The sequence below is a fragment of the Carcharhinus amblyrhynchos genome, chromosome 16 (assembly GCF_965287045.1).
Source record: "Carcharhinus amblyrhynchos chromosome 16, sCarAmb.v2.hapA, whole genome shotgun sequence".
Taxonomy (NCBI): domain Eukaryota; kingdom Metazoa; phylum Chordata; class Chondrichthyes; order Carcharhiniformes; family Carcharhinidae; genus Carcharhinus; species Carcharhinus amblyrhynchos.
In genome coordinates, this window is record NC_137339.1 from 28,279,073 (window position 1) to 28,301,722 (window position 22,650).

Genomic DNA, 22,650 nt, shown 5'->3' on the forward strand with positions numbered 1-22,650 from the left:
CCTTCCTTTCATTTTTAAATATTGTTAAGCTGCTTCATTTGTTAGTTATACTTAAACTGTGTTCTTAACCAAAGCTTGTTTTACTATAAAAGATCCATACTTTGTCAGTGCAGTCCCTGCAGGACAGAAATATCCAATCCTCACATTTATGCCAAAAAGAAAAATTGTTGGGATCAAGTCTAACTTCCTAATGTAACTTGGGCCAGCACCCTAACACAAGACAAATCCAAAGTAAGCATATCCCTTGCTGGGGAACACACGGGTCATCAGTGCAGCCTGTCCCCCAGCTAAACTATTTTCAAATACAACTTCTTAGTGGCAGGAATTAAATGTTTGCATGAACAATGCAAATGACATAAAATGTTTTGTTTTAAAGAGAAGCACTTACATTGGTTTGTAGTAACTTATTGTCCAAAGTGAGCAAACTATGGAAGTTCATCATCCATGTTTCCATGTTATCTTCAAAAAACTCTGGCAAATCCTGCAGAAAACAAAATAAAATATTAGCTACAAATCTATTTCATAATGCCATATCAGAACATGTACTCCAACACTTAATACTTACTTGGAAATTTAAGCTATAGAACAGCTTGGCAATCAAAACAAGAGAAGAGAAGAGAACCTTCAACACATTGACATCCTTGGCATGTGTATGGCACAGCTCAATAGTAGTCTGAAAAAAAAATTACATTTAAATTATGATAAGAGAACTAATACACTGCTATAATACTCAATCCACAATTCAAAATCAACATTAACTCAAGACTGAAATGATCAGTGAGGCATTAATAATATTCAAAAATTTCAAATTCTAGTCATTCTTATTAAATTAGCAATAACACATACCTTAAAAAGTGCAGTGAGGGGCTCTGCAAATGTGTCCAACACCAGTTTAATCTCAGTCCACAGTTCATTTGACTTGAATTCATGTCGATACCTAATGGGATGAAAAATATTATGAAAGAGGAAAGAAATATAACTTTTGTTTGAAACAAGTAAGACTTGCATTTATATTGAACTTGCACAATTTTGGGATGTCACAAAGCATGTTACAGCAGGTGAAGTACTTTTGAAATGTTGTTATTGTTGTAATGTAGGACAGCAATTTGTTATGACCAAATAATGCTGATTCAGAGATTAATATTGCCCAGGACACCCCGTTTTACTTCAAAATACTACCGTAAGATATTTTACATCCACCTTAAGAGAGCAGACGAAGAACATCTCATTCTGAAAGATGGCACCACTGGTACTGCTGTACTACTCTGGTACTGAACTGGCATCAATCTAGAATTTTGTAGAAAGTGCCACAAACTTCTGGTTCAGCAGCAAGAGGGCTACCAAATGAACCATGACTAACACTTAAAAGAATAAATGAACAGATTTGCATCTTTCACAACCAACTAATTGCATTTAAGTCTAGCTACTGTTGCTATATGAAAAACACAGCAAAATGCCAGCAAATAGCAATGATCAATTAATCTGTTTAAGCATTGTTGCCAAAGAACATCTCAGCAACTCCCATGTTCGTCTTCAAATGGTCAAAGTTTTATAGCACAGAAAGAGGCCTTTCCAGCCCATCATGTCTGCACTGGCCACCAATTCTGATCCTATTTTCCAGTATTTGGTCTGTCGCCTTGTATACTATGGCATTTCAAGTACTCACCTAAATGCTTCTTAAATGTTGTGAGGGTTCCTGCCTCAACACCATTTCGAGCAGTGAGTTCCAGATTTCTACCACCCTGTGGGTGACTAAGTTGCTCCTCAAATCCCCTCTACATCTCCTGCCCCTTACCTCAAATTGATGCTCCCAGTTAATGACACCTCCACTAAGGGGAAAAGTCTCTTCCAAACTACCCTATGTCCCTCATGATTTCATAGTGAATCTCCTTTGCACCTAACGTGTAATCACATTATTCTTATTGTGTGGCAACCAGAATTGCACACGCTACTCTAGCTGTGACCCAACAAGCATTTGTACAACTCCACCATAATTTCCCTGCTCTTACATTCTTTGCCCTGGCTAATAAAGGCACGTGTCCCCTGTGCCTCCTTTATTACATTATCTACCTGTCCTGCTGCCTTGAGGGATTTTTGGACATGCAACATCAAGGTTCTCTGTACTTCCTAGCATTCTTATATTCACTGTGTATGCCCTTGCATTGTCAGTCCTCCCAAAATGAATCTCATACATCCACTTGAAAACTTCAATGTCTCATCTGAATGACAGCTTCTGAACAAATCACCATTGTTGAGTACTGCACCCAACTTCTGACAGAAACACAGTTGACAGAGAGAACAATGAAGCGAATATCCATGTTTTTCAAATGCCAAACTACAATATTCTTCCTCAAGCACCACTGCCTCACCCAAATGACAATTCCTTGGAATGTAAATTAATTTGAAAAACAAAAAATGCTGAAAATAAACAGCAGGAAAATCAGTGCCTGTATAAAAAAACTCATTGATGCAGACTAACCACATATATTGCCAGTATTTTTAGTTTTCAATCTGGATCTCACCCTTTTGGGGCCTTCCTCTGAGGTAATTTAAACTTTAGAGGATTGTATGGATTTTACGGCCTTGCTTGGGTGAGTCCAAAACTTCCCACCCAAGGTCACCGGTGATTTCTGTTGTCAGACCAACGCCTGCGCCGATTCCGTGGTGGGCAAGGTGGTAGAGTTCCGACCCAGGAGTCTGACACTATCCTCGTAAGTAACACACACAGTATTCCAGTAGGAATCACCACTGAACGACAAATCAGGACAAGATTTTTCCACTCACTAGTCTGGTGAGATGTGCTGGGGTTAACTGAAGCAGCCGCTATTCACCAAACTCAAATCACAAAGAATACCACAATGAGAACTGCCTGTTCTTTGTGGCTCATTTAATGCTATATCCCTTCATTTAGCTCATGCCTGAGCCCAGAATGCAGACAGCTGACCTGCATATGGGTAGAAACATAAAAAATAGTCAGTCAGTCAGCCGTTCAAGCCTGTTCCACATTCAATATCAGGGCTGATCCTCTGTCTCAAGGCCATAGTCCTGTTCTTTCCCCATATCCTCAATATCTTTAAAATCAAGAAATCTATTTCTTCTTAAATATACTCAATGACTTGGTCTCCGCAGCTTTCTGTGAGAGTGTTCCGCAGGTTCACCACCTTCTGAGAAAAGAAGCTTCCCTTCATTTCAGTCCTAAATGGCCTACTCCATATCCTCAGACTGGGACTCCAGGTTCTAGACCCTCACCCAGCCACAGAAAACATCATCCTGCATCCAGCCTGTCCAGCCCTCAGAATTTTGTACGCGTCAATGAGATCCCCTCTCATTTTCTAAACTCCAGTGAATAAAGGCCCTGTTGATCAATCACTCCTCATATGACAATCCTGTCGTCCCAGAAATCGATCTGGTGAATCTTTGTTGCGTACCCTCTATGACAAGTACTTTTTCTAAGACAACCTAAACTGCACACACTACTCTAGATATGGTCTCACCAAAGTCCTGTACAGCTGCAGTAAGACATCCTTGTTCCTGTATTCATGTCATAGAATCCCTACAGTACAGAAGGACACCATTCAGTCCATTGAGCCTGCACTAACAACAATGCCATCCAGGCTCTTTTCCCGTACCCAATGGACTTAGACTGCTGATCCACCTGACATTAAGGGTCAATTTTAGCATGAGCAATCAACCCAACCCACATCTTTGGAGTGTGGGATGAGACTAAAGTTCCCAGAGGAACTCCACGCAGACACACGGAAAGCCTGCAAACTTCACACAGACAGTGACCCCAGGCTGGAATTAAACCAGGTCCCTGACGCTGTGATGAGCAATACTAATCAATGTGCCATAGTGCCAGCCCTTCAATGAAAGCCAGCATATCATTTGCCTCCCAAACTGCTTGATGCAACCATATATTTGCTTTCAATGACTGATGTACAAGAACAGCCAGGTCCCTCTGTACATCAACATTTCCCAATCAATCACTACATAAATAATACTCTGCCAACTGTTTTTCCTACTGAATTGGATAACTTCACACTTATCTGCATTATACTGCATCTGCCATGCATTTGTCCATTCACCCAACTTGTCTAAATCACATTGAAGCCTCTTAACATTTTCCTCGCCACTCACATTACCACCAAGTTGCGTATTGTCAGTAAACTTGGAAAATTATATTTGATTCCCTCATCCAAATCACTGATGTGCATTGTGAATAGCTTGGGCCCTAACACTGATCTCTGTGGTATCCCGCAGGTCAATGCTTGCTACTCTGAAAAAAAAATTCCTACTCTCTGAATCCAGTCTTTTAACCAATTCTCAGTCCACATATACTACGCCAATTCCAATTACTTCACACTAATCTTATATGCAAGACTTTACCAAATGCTTTCTGAAAATGCAAATATATATCCACTGGTTCTCCCTTTGTTATTCTGCTAGTTATGTCCTCAAAAATATTTAGGTTTGTGAAATATGTTTTGCCTTTCATAAATCCATATTTACTTTGTCTGGTCCCATTGATATTTTTTAAGCGTCCAAGATTCCAGCATTTTTCCTACTCCTGATGTTAGGACAATCAGCCTGTAATTCCTGGTTTTCTCCCTCCCTCCTTTGTTACATTATGGGCTGAAATCTGCCACCCTCCAATCTGCCAGGATTGTTCCAGAATCTTAGAAAATGACAATGCATCAACTTTGGTCATGGCCATCTCCTTTAGTACGCTGAGATGCAAATTATCAGGCATTGAGGATTTCTCTGCTCAGTCACATTGACTGCTCCAGCACTGTTACTTTAGTAATATTAATTACATTCAAGTCCCCGTTCTCACGAGGCCCTCTGTTCTCTGGTATTTCCAGAAAATTATTCGTCTTCCTCAGTGAAGACAGAACTGAGCCAGCTGTTATACTGAATATTTCATTGTTCTCAATTATAAATTCTTCCAAATCTAAATTCGGACTGCAAAGGATCTTCATTTTTTTCCACTTTTTTTCTTTAAATATAGAGGCTTTTAGACTGCTTTTATGTTCCTTGCAAGTTTACTCTTGTACTCTATTTTCCCCTCTTAATCAATTTCATAGTCCTCCTTTCCTGAATTCTAAACTGCTCCCAATCCTTAGGTTTATTACTTCTTCTCACAACTTTATACAACCCCTCTTCGAATCAAATGCTAGTTTTAAGTTGTTAGTCATGGTCGGGTAGCCACATTGCTACTGCTCTGAGACAATAGTTGATATAACGATGACAGTGAATCACTAAACACTAGATAGCAACCAGCTGAGTAAGTCACCCATCTCCAAACACAACAGTCAGTGCTGCAACACCCAAAGGATCTTACCAAAATGTCTTCAATCAAAGCAATGGCTCTGATTTTGTAACCATAATGATGCAAAACTGTCAGCGTTCACCAGCGTTACTTTCCTAAAACCAAAAGTAACCTTTGCAGTGCGCACATTTTTCAGTTCAAAAGGTTTTGGTAGTTTTATGCTTCCTAGAAGATTCTCTATTGAAGTTTCCTCAAACTGAATATAACTGAGTTGACAAAAACTTCCAGTTTTACACTTAGCCTTTCTGTAAAAGCCCTTCAAAAATTAACAACTCGTTGAATGAGCTGTAACTGAACTTTTAATGGTGTCATATGTTTATAATTACTAAACAACCTCACTCACCACGAGAGACTAATTTTATACTTTGTTACGTAAGCAAGGATTTCTAAGGCCTTAACCATGTACAATCTATATCAATAACCTAGATGGAAGGACTAAATGTAAAATGACTAAATTTGCCACAACTCCAACATGGTAGCAAAGTAAATCAAGAGGTTGTAAGAGATTCGTACATAGGTTAAGAAAATGGGCAGATAATGTGGGAAATGTGAACTTGTTCACTTTCGCAGGACGAACAGAAAAGCAGTATGGTATTTAAATGATTATAGAACCCTGGTAAAGAGGAATCTCGGAGTTCCAGCATGTGGATCCCAAAATGTTACCAAGTAGGACATCGAATATTTAGGAAAGCAAATAGAATGTTAGCATTTGTTGCAAGCGAAATGGAATATAAAACCAGGGAGTTTTTCTGCAGCTGTACAGTGCCTTGGTGAGACCACATTGTAGTAGTGGGTACAGTTTGGTCTCCTTGCGTGTAAAAGGATAGAATTGCATTAGAAGCAGTTCAAAGGCGGCCCATTCGCCTCATTCCTGGGATGAAGGTTGAAAAGGTTGGTCTATATGGATAGAAGTTTTGAAGAATGAAAGGCTGTCTACTTGAAACATAAAAGGCATGTAAGATCCTGAGGGGATTTGATAGGGTGGATACTAGGAGGGCGCTTCCTCCTGTGAGGGAAACCAGAACTAACAAGTACACTTAGAAAATAAGAGGTCCCCTTTGAAGACAGAGATCAGTAGATTTTGTTTTACATAAGAAATAGGAGCAGGAGTAGGCCATCCAGCCCTTCGAGTTGGCTTAAGAGGACTGCTAATCTGTGAAATTCTCTTTCCTACAAAGCAATGGAGGATATGTTATTAAATTTATTCAGGGCTGAATTAGATAGATTTTTGATAGACAAGGAAGTCACATATTATGGGAGGGGCAGACAAGAAAATGGCGATGAGACCACTATCACTGATGAGCCAGAGCCATGCGCTGTTGAAATTATGCGTCAGCTTGACTGAAGAGCATAAGACCATAAAACATAAGAGCAGAATTAGGCCACTCGGCCCATTGAGTCTGTTCTGCCATTCAATCATGGTTGACATTTTTCTCACCCCCATTCTCCTGCCTTTTCCCCATAATCCCTGATCCCCTTATTAATCAAGAATCTAACTATTTATGTCTTAAAGATACTCAATGACCTGGCCCCACAGCCTTCTGTGGCAAAGAGTTCCACAGAACAGAGAGATAGGGAGCAAGAGCCATTGCACGCAGCAGGGAAAAGCTGTTCTTGGCAAACTATCAGGTAAGATGCCAGTGAAAGTATGTCCTCAGTGACAAGGCAAGGACAAGTCACTGGAGAGGATCTTGCTGCTGGAACTCTAGACTGAAGATTCTCAAAGGACCAATGGAAACATTTTTTGACAGATTCTGGACAAGGTGAATTGGCGAGGTAAAGAGAAATAAACTCACTGGATGCTAGGAGTGACTTTGAACTGTTCCCTAAAAATAATGTTGTTCTATGGAGAACATGCTGTATATATGCAGCTTGAGGTTAAGACATTAGTAAGGGTATGTTTTCTGCAGTCTGGAGTGTTAGTTACAAACTAAGTAATGTCTAGTCGATGTTGATTTTAGTTTGCTACAATAAAAGTTTGATCATTTGAAATGTTGGTCACAGGAAAGTCAAACCTTTTTAAAAGTTATCAGTCTTTGCAGAGATCATAATTTGTTAAATCTTTTGCCATTTTAAGAAACCACTTTTTAAAAAAAGTAAGCAAAATACTGCAGATGCTGAAATCTGAAACAAAAACAGAACACTGAAAAAACTCAGGTGGTCTGGAAGCATCTGTAGGGAGCAGAAATAGCTAACATTTTGAATTAATTTTTTTTAATGGTATTCTAGTTCCTACCTTAATCTAGGTCCCAATAATTTATTTCACTGTCAGTAAAACATCAGTTTTAAATTGAAGCCTTTTATTTTCTGGTTTTCTGACTGTGAGAATACTGATGTTGGGAAAGGCACACGAGATTTCACTGAGTCTTTGTAGACAGCTTTGTTCTGAGATCACTGCCAAACATTGCCTTATTGCTGACTGTGAAATCTAGGACGACCACACAAAACAAACGTCCAAACTTATACTTCTAGTTAGAAAAATCCCCATTAGACAAAATCTCAAATTTCTATTCCCTTGTCAGTTCATCATACAATGCCTTCTTGATTTTCCATAAAATGGACTGATTTCTCAGTGAAACCTCAGCATTGCTGAAATTTCAGCCAATGGAAATAGCAAACATAATTATCCACTAAATAGTGGTTAGCACTGCTGCCTCACAGCATCAGGGACACGGATTCGATTGCCAGCTTGGGTCACTATTTGTGCAAGTCTGCATGAGTTTCCTCCGGGTGCTCCAGTTTCCTCCAACAGTCCGAAAGATGTGCCAGAAAGGTGCACTGGCCATACTAAATTCTCCCTCAGTGTACCCGAACAGGCGTCAGAGTGTGGCAACTAAGGAGGGGATTTTCACAGTAACTTCACTGCAGTGTTCGTACAAGCCTATTTATGACACTAATAAATAAACTTTAAACCATAACTTTGGTTACAGCTCAACAAGTAATTAAAATCAGGGATAAAAAGATCACCAAGTATTAAAAATGATCAATCACAGCAGGCTACATAGCTGGTAATCTCACCACAGCCTCAGAAAAAGCAAATACCTTTTAAATAAAGAGTGTGCTGTTCGAAGTACTCCATTAATGACATGAAAATCTCCACTCTGAAAGCGGTTAATCATTTCTGTTAGAAGATGCGGCCATTTCTGAGGAAAATCTTCACGCCCAATTATGCTGATAGCATCACTCAACTATAAGAGAACATGGTCATGTTAAGAAACCAGAATAGATCAATGCTCATTAACCTTTTTTACAAGCAGGAGTAATCAGGTACCTGTTTCTGAATCTGCTCAGGACTACTCAGCATCAAATTAACGATATTGGCTTTAATAGCTACTCTGTCCGCTTCGCAGATTTTGTTTGGCTCATCTTCAACCTGATAAGACATAAACAAATGAGTAAAAACAACCTGAGATAGATGCCAGTAAATTTTAATTTTTGGATATAAATATTATTTTATAGGGCCAGAAATTTCAATACTGGAAATGACTCCTTTGTAAATACTCCTGGCTTTCATCTATCCATCGTAAATTACATCTTCACTGCTCTGGGAAATGTTGGCAACAGGACTTTTACTTCCACTTATGGATTCCCCAAGGTTATTTGTCAGCTGGCATGGATACATTATGTGGAGATGCCGGCATTGGACTGGGGTAAGCACAGTAAGAAGTCTCACAACACCAGGTTAAAGTCCAACAGTTTATTTGGTAGCAAACGCCATTAGCTTTTGGGGCTTTGCCCCTTCATCAGGTGACTGGGGAGTTCTGATCACAAACAGGGCATATAAAGGCACACACTCAGTTTACAGAATACTGATTAGAATGCGAGTCATCATAGCTAATCAAGTCTTAAAGGTGCAGACAATGTGAGCGGAGACAGCATTAAGCATAGGTTAAAGAGATGCGTGATATGTATTGTCTCCAGACAGGATAGTAAGTGAGATTTTGCAAACCCAAGCAAGTCATGGGGGTTACAAATAGGGTGACGTGAACCCAAAATGACAACACAGTGTTCGACAATCACCAGGCAAGACTATTCTCTTCCTTTTGGCCAACACTTCAGCGATGACGGGCATTCGGCCTCTGATCTTCAGATAAGTGTTCTCCAAGGCGGCCTTCACAACACACGACAGTGCAGACTCGCTGAGCAGAGACTGACAGCCAAGTTCCGCACACGAGGATGGCCTCAACCGGGATTTTGGGTTCACGTCACACTATTTGTAACCCCCATGGTTTGCTGAGTAAACTGAGTGTGTGCCTTTATATGCCCCGTTTGTGAACAGAATTCCCCACTCACCTGACGAAGGGGCGTTTGCTACCAAATGAACTGTTGGACTTTAACTTGGTGTTGTGAGACTTCTTACTATGGATACATTAGGCAGAACAGTTTCCTCCATGCTGTGAATTTCTGAATTTATTTCTATAATTCTACGCCGACAATTATCTCGCTTCTTGAATTGTCATAGTCGTTGCAATGATTTAACTTTCCAAATGGTGAATGTTAGGGAATTCCACAGCTAGTACTCAGCAACGAGAATAACAGTGACATATATCCAAGTTCGGACAGTATGTAACTGGGATCTAATGACTTTTCCATGGTGATCTTGTTCTTGTTCTTCTTGACAGTAAAGGTCAAAGGTCTGGGAGGAATCTTAGTGAACTGCTGTGGAATATGCTGTAGATTGTACACCACGCAACTACACTGTGCCAGCTGTGGAAAGAGTTAATATTGAATACAGTGACAAATATCTGATGGAGCACATGGTCTGAAATAGTGTCAAACATTGAATGTATCTGCAATTGTAACTGGCTAAGATGTGTGTTCCATTTCAATGCTGAATAAAGACAAAGATAGTAAAGAGGGCTTCAGAGCAAAAATACAAGCCACTAACTGCAAAAATTCCAGTCTCTACCCCAAAAACCACAGTAGTAAAATGACTTTTCAATCAATCATCAGATCAGTGATGGCCTTAATATGATGTAATGGGGTATTTGTTAAGGGTGATACAAAATGTTTGATTCTGATTATTGGTAATGGTCACTATCTAGCACTGAAGGGCAGGTGGTAGCAGTGGTATTGTCACTGGACTAATAATCCAGAGACCATGGGTAATGCTCTGAGGACCTGGATTCGAATCCTACCACGGCAGATGGTGAAATATGAATTCAGTAAAAATCTGGAATTAAAAGTCCAATAATGACCATGAAACCATTGCCATTAAAATCCATCTGGTTCACCAATGTCCTTTAGGGAAAGAAACCTGCTGTCCTTACCTTGTCTGGCAGACCCACCGCAATGTGGTTGACTCTCAAAAGACCACAAAAATGGAGGACAATTAAGGATGGGCAATAAATGCTGGGCCAAGCCAGCGATGCCCATTTCCCATAAAATGAAATTAAAAAAAACTTGGTAGTAGGCCTAAAGTGTAAATGGTACTCATCCAGTCTGTGCAAGATAAATGTCATCCAGAGCCTGCTATGGACAATAAGTGGCTTATTGCTGAACGGTCTTGAATGAATGGAGCTGAACATTTGAATAATCAAAATTGAATAATCCAACAGAAAGTTTCGATAAAGCAGTTGAAGCTTCGATTTCCTCCCACAGTCCAAAGATACGTAGGTTAGGTGGATTAGAGTTGGTGCAGACTTGATGAGCTCAATGGCCTCCTTCTGCACTGTAGGGATTCTGATTCCATAATACAAGGCTATCTTGTCCAACCTTTCTTCATAAGACAACCTGTCAATTCTTGGTATTAGCTATGTAAACCTTCTCCGAACTGCTTCTAATGCATTTACATCTTTTCTTAAGTAAGGACACCAATACTGTAACAGTACTCCCAGAGGTGGTCTCACCAGTGCCCTGTATAACTAAAACAAAACCTCCCTACTTTTAAATTCAATTCCTTGTGTTAAAAAAAGGATAACATTTCATCAACTTTTCTAATTATTTGCTGTACCTGCATACTAGCCTTCTGTGATTCAAGCTTTTGGACACCCAGATCTGCAATCCCTCACCATTTAGATAGTATGCTTCTTTTTTATCCATCCTCCCAAAAAGGACAATATTACATTTTCCTACATTGTATTCAATTTGCCAGATCTTTGCCTACTCATTCAATCTGGAATTACAAGTCTAACCATGAAACCATTGTCGATTTTTGTAAAAACCATTCTGGTTCACTAATGTCCTTTAGGGAAGGAAATCTGCCGGCCTCACTTGATCGTACGTGATTCCAGACCCACAACAAATGTAGTTGACTCGTAAATGCCCTCTGAACAAGGGCAATTAGGGATGGGCAATAATTGCAGGCCTTATCAGCAAAGCCCACATCCCACGAACCAATAATTTTTAAAAACCTAATCAATCTACATTTTTTTGTAGCCTTATGTCCTTTTCACAACTTACTTCCCTACCTTTGTGCCATCAGCAAATTTAACAACCATATATTCAGTCCCCTCATCCACGTCATTTATATGAATTATAAAAAGTTGGGGTGCCAACTCTGATCAATGTGACACACCACTCACTACATCTGACCAACCAGAAAATGACCCATTTGTGCTAACTCTCCTTGTTAGTTAGTCAATCATCTACCCATGCCAAATGTTATCCCCTACACCATAAACTTTTATTTCCCACAATAACCTCTGATGTGGTACCTAATCAAATGCCTTCTGGAAAGCTATGAACAGTACATCAATTGGTCCTCCTTTATCCAGAGCACGTGATTCCTTTGAATAACTCCAATAAATGGTTTCAGCATGATTTCCCTTCTCACAAAACAATGTTGACTCTGCCCAACTGCCTTGAAGTGGCCTGCTATAACATCTTCAATAACAGCTTCTAACATTTTTACCGATTACAGATGTTAAGCTAACTGCCTGTAGTTTCCTGTTTTCTGTCTCCCTCCATTTCTGATAACAGGAGTTAATTTGCTATTTTCCAGTCTAATGGAACCTTCCCCAAATTCAGTAAGTTGGAGCAAATTAAAACCCATACATCAACTATCGCACTAGCTATTTTGTTCAAGATATTAAGATGAAGTCCATCAGGATCCAGGGATTTGTTGGCTCATAGCTCTAACGGTTTGCTCATCACCACTTCCCCCGTGATTGTAAATTTTCTTTAGTTCCTTTCTTCCATTTCCTGATTTTAAATTATTTCTGGGATGTTACTTGTATCCTCTACAGTGAGGATCGATGCAAAATACCTGTTCAAGATCACCTGCCATCTCTTTATTTTCCATTATTAATTCCCACTCACTTTCTATAGGACCAACAGTAATTTTGCTAACTTTCTTTTTGAACTATCTATTGAAACCCTTACTAGTCTTCTTTATATTTCTTTTGCACTCCAATTTTCCCTCCTTTTTAATCTTTGTTATTCTTTGCTTTTTTTTATTCCATCTATCTTCTGCACTATTGCATAGAATCGGAGAATCCTCGAGTGCAAAAAGGAGGCCATTCGGCCCATCCTTTATAGTTAGTCACGGATGGTGGGTTCTCCCCTTGAAAGTTTTTCTTCTCATGGGAATATCTCTATTATGTGTATTCTGAAATATCCCTTAAAAATCTGTTGCTGCATCACTTTGACCTATATCCTCCAAGCCAGAGGAAATATTTGAGAAAGGCTTCCTAAAAGAGGGCGGTTATAAGCAGCAGTTTAAAGGAGAAAAGGGAGATAAGAGATAGAGTTGTGTGCGGAAGCAACTAGAGAACCTGGACAGCTGAAAGCAGCTACCAATGGTGGAGTTGTTAAAATTGGAGGTGCTCAAGAGGTCAGAATTACAATTCGTGAGATGGTTCATGAAGGGTTGTCACGCTGAAGGAGATAACTGAGGTAGGATGGGGCAAGGTCATATTGGGTTTTGAAAACAAAAATGAGAATATTAAAATTGAGGTTTTGCTTTCTGGAAGTAATGTAGGTCAGTCAGCATAGGGGGTGGGTGAACATGATTGTGTGCATTAAGACAGCAGCTGCAGAATCCTGGACGATCATATGTATATGGTGGGTAGAAGATGGATGCTGGACAAAGGTGCATTTGAATAGCAAAGCTTAGAGAATAACAACTGCGTAAGTCAATGAATGGGAGGGATTGACAGGTGATTACTGGCCTGGTTTAATTTTACCATTACTTGGCTACGATATAGCTATGATGGAAACCAGTGAGTAGCAAGACACTGGCTATTTTTGGGCATTTTCTACTTGAATTAAAAGTGCACATCTCACATTCAGCTGGTCAACGACAGGACCTGAAGAAAGTGTGTACATAAACTCACCAACAAGACTTCCTAACGTCATCAGATTACGTAGAGGACATTTAGTAACGTGGTTATGTGCATCAAATGCCTGAATCTCTGTTGTTAGATATAAAATTTTAAGTTCAGAACATTTCAAATCCTTTAGACTGCACAAGAAAGTGCATTTTACTTCACAAAAATCCCATTTCTACTACATAGCATAAGAGAAATATTTTTAACTTCTATAAAAGGATCTGTACAATTAAGACACCACAGGTTACTTACAATTCGCCAGTTTCTTTTGATGTAATTCTTGAAAGTCACACTTGAGCACACTTTCATGACATTGTCTTGAGACTTTTCAATGAGAGTTAGCAGTAGCAAAGGGTAATTTTGGTTTCTCTCCACTGACTCGAGAAACTTTTCAGCTAAAAAGCAAGAACCGTGATTTAAATGTGTCTAGAAAGCAAGTTCTCTCAGATTTATTTATAGAATGCACATTAATTCATCAGCATGCATAAGAAGTTGCCCTTTTCCTCCCACCATCTTCTTTAGGACAAGGTGTGCAATCATTATTTGGCAAAATATACTCAAAAGGGAGCATGGCCTGAGGCAACAAGAGATGTGGAAGTTCAAAAAGCTATTATTCTTAGTATGTCAGTGATTTCCATTCATGGGACAGATGCTGGCTAATCAACGTGAAAAGATTATGATTGCCTTCTGTCGTTAGGTTTCCAAAACACTGTAAATCGCATAATGCTTGCTAAAATCCACTTGAAGCCAAAGCATAGACATATTACCAACATTCAGGACTTTCCATTTTATGCACGAAGGAAACTAAATTAACTCATTTCTTTACTACAACTGAAGTAGAAAAACCTCACCCTGAAATGGGCCAACTATTTCACTAGCAAACACAAGGATGGTGATTATGGTAGCAAGTTGAATCAGGAAATCATAAGTCCAAACTCCAGTATGGTAAATAGAATTCAATAACTTCAGTATAAAATGTGAGACCAGATAACTTGAATCTGATTGTCGTAAGTCCAACAGGCTCACTATTATCCCCAAGTAAAGATATCTGCCATCCCATCCAGTCTGCCTTAGATTTCTGCACAGGTTGGGTGGCTTTTAATGCCCTAAAGACCAAGAAAGGTGGGAAACATACTTGGATCCCAATAATAAATTCAAAATGTCCTGATTTTACATATATCAATGAGTCCATATTGCTTATAATGGACACATTTGCACAAATTAACTGATTGCAATGGAAATGATAGCTGGTATAAAGTGGTAGCTGTAATGTAACGGTGATATTACATGAAGCTAGGGCAATTCCATTAATGAAACAAAACCTTGCAATGAGTAAGAAGGGAAACAGTGTGAATGTGACTCTGACCGTAGTTGAAAAGAATGTATGATGAAATGTGCCACATTTCTTCTTCTTCAGTTCACTACAACTCAACTGAAATGTGTGATCTTTCAGATGCTGTCCATATATATCAATGGTCTTCCCTGTTCAAGTGCAATCCATTTTCTAAGTGCATTGAAGCACATCAGACGGTCAATAAATCTGATTCCCGAGTAATTTCCACAAGTGGGCCAAATAATATTAAAGGCGGCAACAGTTTGCACCCAGTTTGCGTGTCTCCGGAAAGGAAACTGTCAGAAATTTACTGAAATTAACAAATGTCTTTTCACTATCTCTGCCTCAATTTTGCCTTCAGATAAAATGTTAGAGATTCTTCATAAAACTGCTCCTGCTCAGAATAAATAGAGCACTTTAGGCACTATTGTCCACAATTGATGTCAATGGACATTCCTTTCTGGACAATACAATCAATTCCTCCATTAAACATGTATGCTCTTGACATTAACTGTTTCTTGCCAACCACTAAATCAATATAAGAAAACAAATTAGAAATGTGAAAATGGACTCCCACAGTATCACAACCTGGGAAACACATGCAGAACAAAAATGAATCAAATCAAGAGTATTCTACGAATCTCAAAATCACCAAAGTCAGTTTACTTGTCGAGTTCTAGAAAGAAATGTAAATTCAAACACTGGAACAAATAATGATTTAATATAGAACTCATGTTGTGGAGTAAAGCTTTGAAATTTATACTCCAACAACTTCCAATATCAGAACAGGACTATGTCAGAGACAAACACCTACTTGAAACGTGGCTACATCATTACTCAGTCAGCAGTTTGTTCAAAGTCAGCACCTCTCACCTGAGAAGAAACTGTCCCCCACAAGTCTTAAGAAAGCAAGTCATGAGGAAATAAAAAACATGGGTGTGTTTTTTGGAAATACTCCAATCTGTTGTTTTTAATAAAAGGTCTGTGACAGTAATAACTCTTTTTTAACTTTAACTGCTATGTCAGAACTTGTATCAAAATTGAATTTCTGAAGATTTCAAGATCATGAAGGAGATTGAAAATCGTTCAGCAAATTATTTACAATAATAAAGGATTAAAATGATAGGGGACAACTAAGTTGGAGGGGGGGGGGGTGTGTGTGTGTGTGTGTGCGTGTGTGTGTGTGTGTGTGAGAGAGTGTGTGGGGGAGGGTGGCGGGGGGAGAGAGAGAGAGAGAAAGAGAGAGAGAGTGTGTGGCAGTGACGGAGAGATAGAAGAATTACAAGTTGATCTTGATTTACCAGAGGAGGCAACTGAAATATGATATAAATTGGTTCAATGATGGTTTGAGGGAAATTATTAAGATGGAGAGAGGTAGGATATCAGATTAACAACAGACTTTTTTGAGCCAATTAACACCTTATTGTGCCACCCTCAAAATAAGGCCTCAGTTTAAATACACATTCAAAAGATAGCTCCAACAGTGCAGCACATCATCAGTACTATAGTAAGGTGGCAGGCTAGATTATGTGTTCAAGTCAAGTGAGGAATTTTCTGCCTTGTGCAGAGTGTTACTACCACTGAGCCACAACTCATTCATTTTGGTTACTTGTTCAAAATGCAGCCATGAGACAGAAGCAAACAGGGGGAACATTTGCACGCAGTCAGATACCACAAATAAATGAATGCCAGATAATTTCCTTTTGCACAGATGGTGGTTTTGAAGGAATGACTGTCAGCAAACAAAAACATAGGGAAGTAAAACCAGTTACCTGGTCTCCTAATTGTAGGATCAGGGTCAAGAGTCTTCTTCAGGAATTCAGACAGGGATTGTAAATTGGCATCACTGAGGTCCATGATTACAAATCCTAAATGAAGAATGACCAAGGCATGAGATTAATATTTAATGCAGATCAGTTCTATCTGATCATTTATTTTCTTGCACACTAAATTATCTCAAGCTCTGCAGGACCAGAGCACACATTAGCAAATGCAGTTGTCTATTTCTGATGGTAACTGTGTTGATTTGAACTCCATCAAAGAGATCTGTTAGCTGTTCCTTTTCCTGGGGAGAGAGAGAGAAACCTCTCATCCAGTTACAGAAGTTCACGTACACAAATATTTCCAAGTTAGCTGTTCACTTAAGCAATTCAAAATCAGTCCCTGCTCTCTCAGTGCAGTTTTGAATCCCTCCACTACTTCAAGTACTTATCCATGTTTAACTTAAAGGAGGCTCTGCATTAACCAGCGTGTGACAAGGCAGCAACCTGTTGTCAAGGAATTTCTAACCTCTTATCACAATCTGTGAGGATCTTAAATTGATGACCTCTCTTCCGCATCACCAGCTCCACACACAAATGAAATAGCTGTTCCTACCTAATCAAAAGTTTTCATATTTGAATAATCTTCTGAAAATCATTTTAGCCCTCTTTGCTCTGGCGTAAGTAACCCTAACATCTCAAATTTCTCTTTATAATGACAGTTTGCGACCCCAGGTATCAGTTCAACAAATCTACGTTGTACACTGTTTATGGCTTCCATGATGTTTTGATTACTGGGTGCCCAAATTGTATATAAAGACTATTTTTTTGTCCTTGTGCTCAAAGCTTCTAATTCTACTAGTCTTAGATGTATTTAAAACAACTTCCTCAGCAAACAAAAACCAATTGTCCTCCTTGATCCATGCATTTCCAAATGCTTCTTTGACCTGGAACTGTGGTCGTAAAATTTGGCCCAGAACTAATTTCAGAATAACTGGTCCATTGTCACTGGTTTATCTTCTTGAACAACTACCCTTGATGACCCTTCAATTCCACTGCACAATTTGCACACTTAAGGAAGTTTGAAAAATCATGGCCATAGCCTCCTCTTTGTCATCTAATTTCTATTAACAAACTAGGGAATAGTCCATCAAAGTCCTATGACTTTGCGTCAAACTATGGTAATGTTTTACAAAACCAAATCATTTTCGACAATGAACTCAATAAGGTCAAGTTCTCAACTTCATTATTTGCAAAAATTGAAGTCAAACGTCTCCACCCTTCACAATTGGACCACTTCTTCACCCTTGGGCAGCTGTAAACTCTCCATAGCTGTTGGTTCACTTGATTGCTTGTAGAAACATTTTTTTTTCTTTTATGCTATGTGTTATTCTGTTCTCTTTTACCCTTCCAACTCTTCTAAACTCCCCTTCTTCTATATTTCCTATAATCCTTACTGTTTGCTCAATTTTTTCATATGTTTCCTTTTGAAGATTCTGTTCAGTGCTAATGTCTCCATTCATCCACCAAATGTTATAATTTGGAGAAACATAAAAAAAACAATAATTCTACACAGCAGTAAATAATTTAAGTTTAAAAACAATTATTTCTAAAGTAATCACAATGTTAAGAGATTGCACTACAATCTTTAAAAATATTCCTATCTACATATAAATGCTTGATTTGATTTATTGTCACATGTATTAGCATACATTGAAAAGTATTGTTTCTTGCACACTATAAAGAGCATACTATTCGTAGAGAAGAAAACGAGAGGGTGCAGAATGTAGTGTTACAGTCATAGCTAAGGTGGAGAGAAAGATCAACTTAATGCAAGGTAGGTCCATTGAAAAGTCTGAAGACAGCGGGAAGAAGCTTTTCCTGAGTTGGTTGGTACATGACCTCAGACTTTTGTATCTTTTTCCCGATGGAAGAAGGTGGAAGAGAAAATGTCTGGGGTAGCCTCAGGTTCTTAATTATGCTGGCTGCTTTGCTGAGCAGCAGGAAGTGTAGACAGAGTCAGTGGATGGAAGACTGGTTTGCATGGATTGAGCTACATTCACGACCTTTTGTAGTTGCTTGCAGTCTTGGGCAGAGCAGCAGACATACCAAGCTGTGACACAACCAGAAAGAATGCTTTCTATGGTGCATCTGTAAAAATTGGAGAGAGTTGTAGCTGATATGCCAAATTTCCTTAGTCTTCTGAGAAAGTAGAGGAGTTGGTGGGTTTTCTTAACTATAGTGTCAGCGGTGGGGGGGGGGGGGGGGGGGGGGGGGGTATGTGCGTGCGTGTGGGTGTGGGGTAACCAGGACAAATCGTTGGTGATCTGGACACCTAACAACTTGAAGCTCTCGACCCTTTCTATTTGCAAAGAAAACTTACAACTGGTTTTGAAAGGTCTTGTCAGATGCTGGAGGTGGACGGTTTATGGAAAAGCAGAACTATAAAAAGTCACAATGCTAAATGAAATTTGTGGCAAAGTTAGTACTTTGGGTGTTGTTCCTTATGATACAGTTTTATTGTATAGCAGCTAACAGGTTTCCTGCGTGTTTATCTGTTGTATATTCATGTTATTTCCAGTGATTCCTCATTAACAGCTTTGCAGTGCCACTGTACAGTTGCAAATATTTCTATATCATTACAGTGTTCAAGAACAGCACCAACTTCAGCCTGACTGCCAATAACTGGGTCAAATTACACAACATAGACATCAAATGACTGACACACAACTATACTTAAGACACAAATACTGCTCCCACATTAGCCTGCAAAAATGTCTATACATAAAGGTAGAACACCTCTCAGAAACACCTCCAGAGAGCAGTGATTTGACAATCATTTTTTTTGAACTGCAGCAACTATTAAATAAACATGACCATCATTTTGTCTAGCACAATCCCAAAAAATTCTGTGAATATCATGGAATCAATGGCCTACCAACACTGTATACTTGAACACATTAACCATAAAGTAGTCAAAAGTTGAGAAGGACTCTTACCTCTTGTGACATAACACAAACCTTGTGTGAAACATAAATAGAACCCAGAGAATTATTCATCAACATTTTTACTTCATACATTGTTGATGTCATACATTATTTCAATAATAAGTTATGTTCACCAAAGTCCCTTCTGCTTGCCTGGATGAATGTGAAAAATCCCAGGGCTTATTTCCCTCTCCCTAGCCCCACATTGTCCTTACAAATATTTATCCCTCTATCAATATCACAAATAACAATTATCTGGTCAGTATCAAAGTGCTGTTTGTGGGAGTTTACTGTATGTAAATTTGCTGTCTACATTGACTGCAAAGCAGTTTTGATATATCCTGTAGCCGTGAAAAGTGTGAAATAAATACAAATCTTTATTTCATTTCTAATAGCACTCCTATGCAAGTTTTTCAGCTGTAATTAAACCTCCCATTAGCGGTGAGGCTGAGGTGACTCCACTTGGAGTGCAGTGTGAGCACAGTATAGCAAGTTTGCAAAGAACCCATGAACTACAAGTTGTTTATGACTACGATCGAAATGGACCAGGAATAAAAACTGGCAAGGGGGAAAAGAGGAGCTAAGAGATTTTGCAATATAATTAAAAACGGCGTCTACATAAAAGTGTCAAATCTACTGGTTAGCTTTAATTTTTGAAGTTTATTCTTAAATCGCCAATTGACTGATGTTTCGATGGACGCTTTTTGGAATTACAAGCCAGAAGACTGGAATTTGTTCACTTGGCTTCCCCAGATATCTTTTTAACTGACCACATATTCTACAGTAAGGAATTTACAACGGCAGCATGTAGGCCTGGTAGGCTAAAGGAGGCAGCAGGCTGAGGATAAGAGGTGCATTCTTCTGTGTAAGGAGCGTGGCGGCTGCAACAACCAGAGGAAGGCCTAAAATTCGTAACCCAACGTGCTGGTTAGAGCTGTGTGATTGACATGCGGCCCCACCAATCACACAGCAGCACAGCTGATGTCAGCTGACTAACTACCAACCAACAGCGGAGCCAAAACGGAGAGCAGGGTTGGTTGAAATGCAGCCGTTCACGCTGGGCCGACCCTGAGAACACAAGCTCCAGGGCTGGGCTGGCCTGATCTGCGCTTCGATCAGAGCCGCCCGCTCCCCTCTGCGCGCTTTCGGGTGAACACAGAGCAACCGCCGTGTGGAAGTCGATGTTACGGCGACACCCCGGGGGGTGAGGGGAGGAGATCAGGAGACCCTCCCTCTCCCCCCGACTCAAACAGATGGACGTTAAGAGCCCGTGGCTCCTCGTGATCGATCAGTGGAGATTCTAAAAACAAGCCAAAAGCTCCAGCCCCGGATCCGGGCACCGCCACTCTCTCCTACCTTCTCTCTGATTACAGACCCCACAAGCGCTCCTTCACTGCTCAGGCTCGTTCAAACAGAAGGAAAATGGCGCGCTGACTAACGCACGCACGCGCACTGGAGCGGGACGGACTGTCCGCGGAACGCATGCGCATTGCAGAGAGACCGATTCCCTGCCGAATGCACTGCAGTGGGACAGACCGGGCACTGAACTCATGCGCACTCCGACGGGACCGGCTCCCCTCTGCACACAATACAGCCGGACGGATTCCCCGTCACACGCGCAGTAGTGTGGCAGCGTTGTCTGCACGCAGGTGCACTGACCAACTGTCCCATGTGATATTTCCAAGCTTGGATAAAAGGTCATGTGGAAAGGAAGCATCTTTTCTTTCCCCACGGATCCTGCTAGACATGCTGAGATTTTCCGGCATTTTCTCTTTCCAGCGACCACTGTAATTTACTTTTGATATTTCCAATCCAGACAGCACGTGTGCTCAGTCTTAGAGCATTGCTGCGTTGACTGATGTTTCACTGTAACCATCCTCTGGAAATTATTCTCTTAAGTGAAAGGCATTTGAGCCACATTATTGTGGCTGGAAGTGGCAGGTAGCACAATGGTTTGCATTGCTACTTCACAGCTCGTGGGACCTGGATTCAATTCCCACTTGGGTCACTGTGTGTGGAGTTTGCACATTCTCCCCATGTCTGCATAGGTTTCCTCCCACAGTCCAAAGATGTGCAGGTTAAGTTGATTGGCTATGCTAAAATTACCCTTTAATGTCCTGAGATGTGTAGGTTAGACGGATTAGTACATAAAATAGGTAGGGTTAGAGGGGTAGGGCTTGGGTGGAATTGTGGTCAGTGGAGACTCGATGGGCCAAATGGCCTATTTCTGTACTGTCAGATTTCTATGATTACTGCTATGTTTAATCTACCGCATTCACTGATATCAAAACGCATGCTGCCAGCCCAGCAATCATCTTAGTAGTTATGCTAATTCACACCCAGTGAATTCACACACATTGGCTTCTGGTGCAAAGCCACCTAAATTTAAAAATTTTCAATCGGACCATCAAATCACTCAGGGCTTCACTTATTCACTTTCCTTATTTGTAACATTCTTGAGCCCTTCAATCGTACAAAAATCTACGTAGTGCTCCAATTCTGATATACTAAGCTTTCTTGGGCGTAAGCTCTAGGACGCCCAGGCAACACGCTTAGTGCATTTGGTGAAGTGGGGTGAGAAATTGACAGGGATGCCTATCCTGAATATTTTTTGATTTGAATAAATACAGCTACTGTTTTCTACTCTGTTGACAATAAATTGCAGTGTACCAGCCCAGTGTTTATAAATAGATGGCTTAGTGGTTCGCACTGAAGTCTTACAGCACCAGGGGTGCTGTAGAGAAGGGGCATGGGTGGGAGTGTTGTCGGTGGAGGCCTGATAGACCAAATCGCCCTCTGGTGGGCTGTAGGGATGCTATGATTCAATGAAAACCATTTGCGCAAAAGTTTTCAGCAAATGTTTACATTAAAAAAAATTTATGTCCATAACCTTCTAATGCTTCCTATGTTAATATGAGTGTTGTAAAGTATATTACTAAATATGAAGCAGCTAGTGGTATTGAAAAGCACT

General features: G+C 40.0%; 1 protein-coding gene across 1 annotated transcript in view; it reads right to left on the reverse strand.

Moving 5' to 3' along the window:
* Positions 1-21,138, reverse strand: part of cse1l (CSE1 chromosome segregation 1-like (yeast)) — a 45,083-nt gene extending 23,945 nt beyond the window's left edge. Inside the window, exons 1-8 of the mRNA XM_080204928.1 lie at positions 21,036-21,138; positions 16,705-16,800; positions 13,852-13,994; positions 8,601-8,702; positions 8,372-8,517; positions 847-937; positions 566-673; positions 389-481 (exon numbers count right to left, since the gene is read on the reverse strand). Coding sequence (XP_080061054.1) covers positions 389-481; positions 566-673; positions 847-937; positions 8,372-8,517; positions 8,601-8,702; positions 13,852-13,994; positions 16,705-16,789 — 768 coding nt within the window. The 5' untranslated portion in view covers positions 16,790-16,800; positions 21,036-21,138. The remainder of the gene's footprint in view (positions 1-388; positions 482-565; positions 674-846; positions 938-8,371; positions 8,518-8,600; positions 8,703-13,851; positions 13,995-16,704; positions 16,801-21,035) is intronic.
* Positions 21,139-22,650: the final 1,512 nt, after the last annotated feature.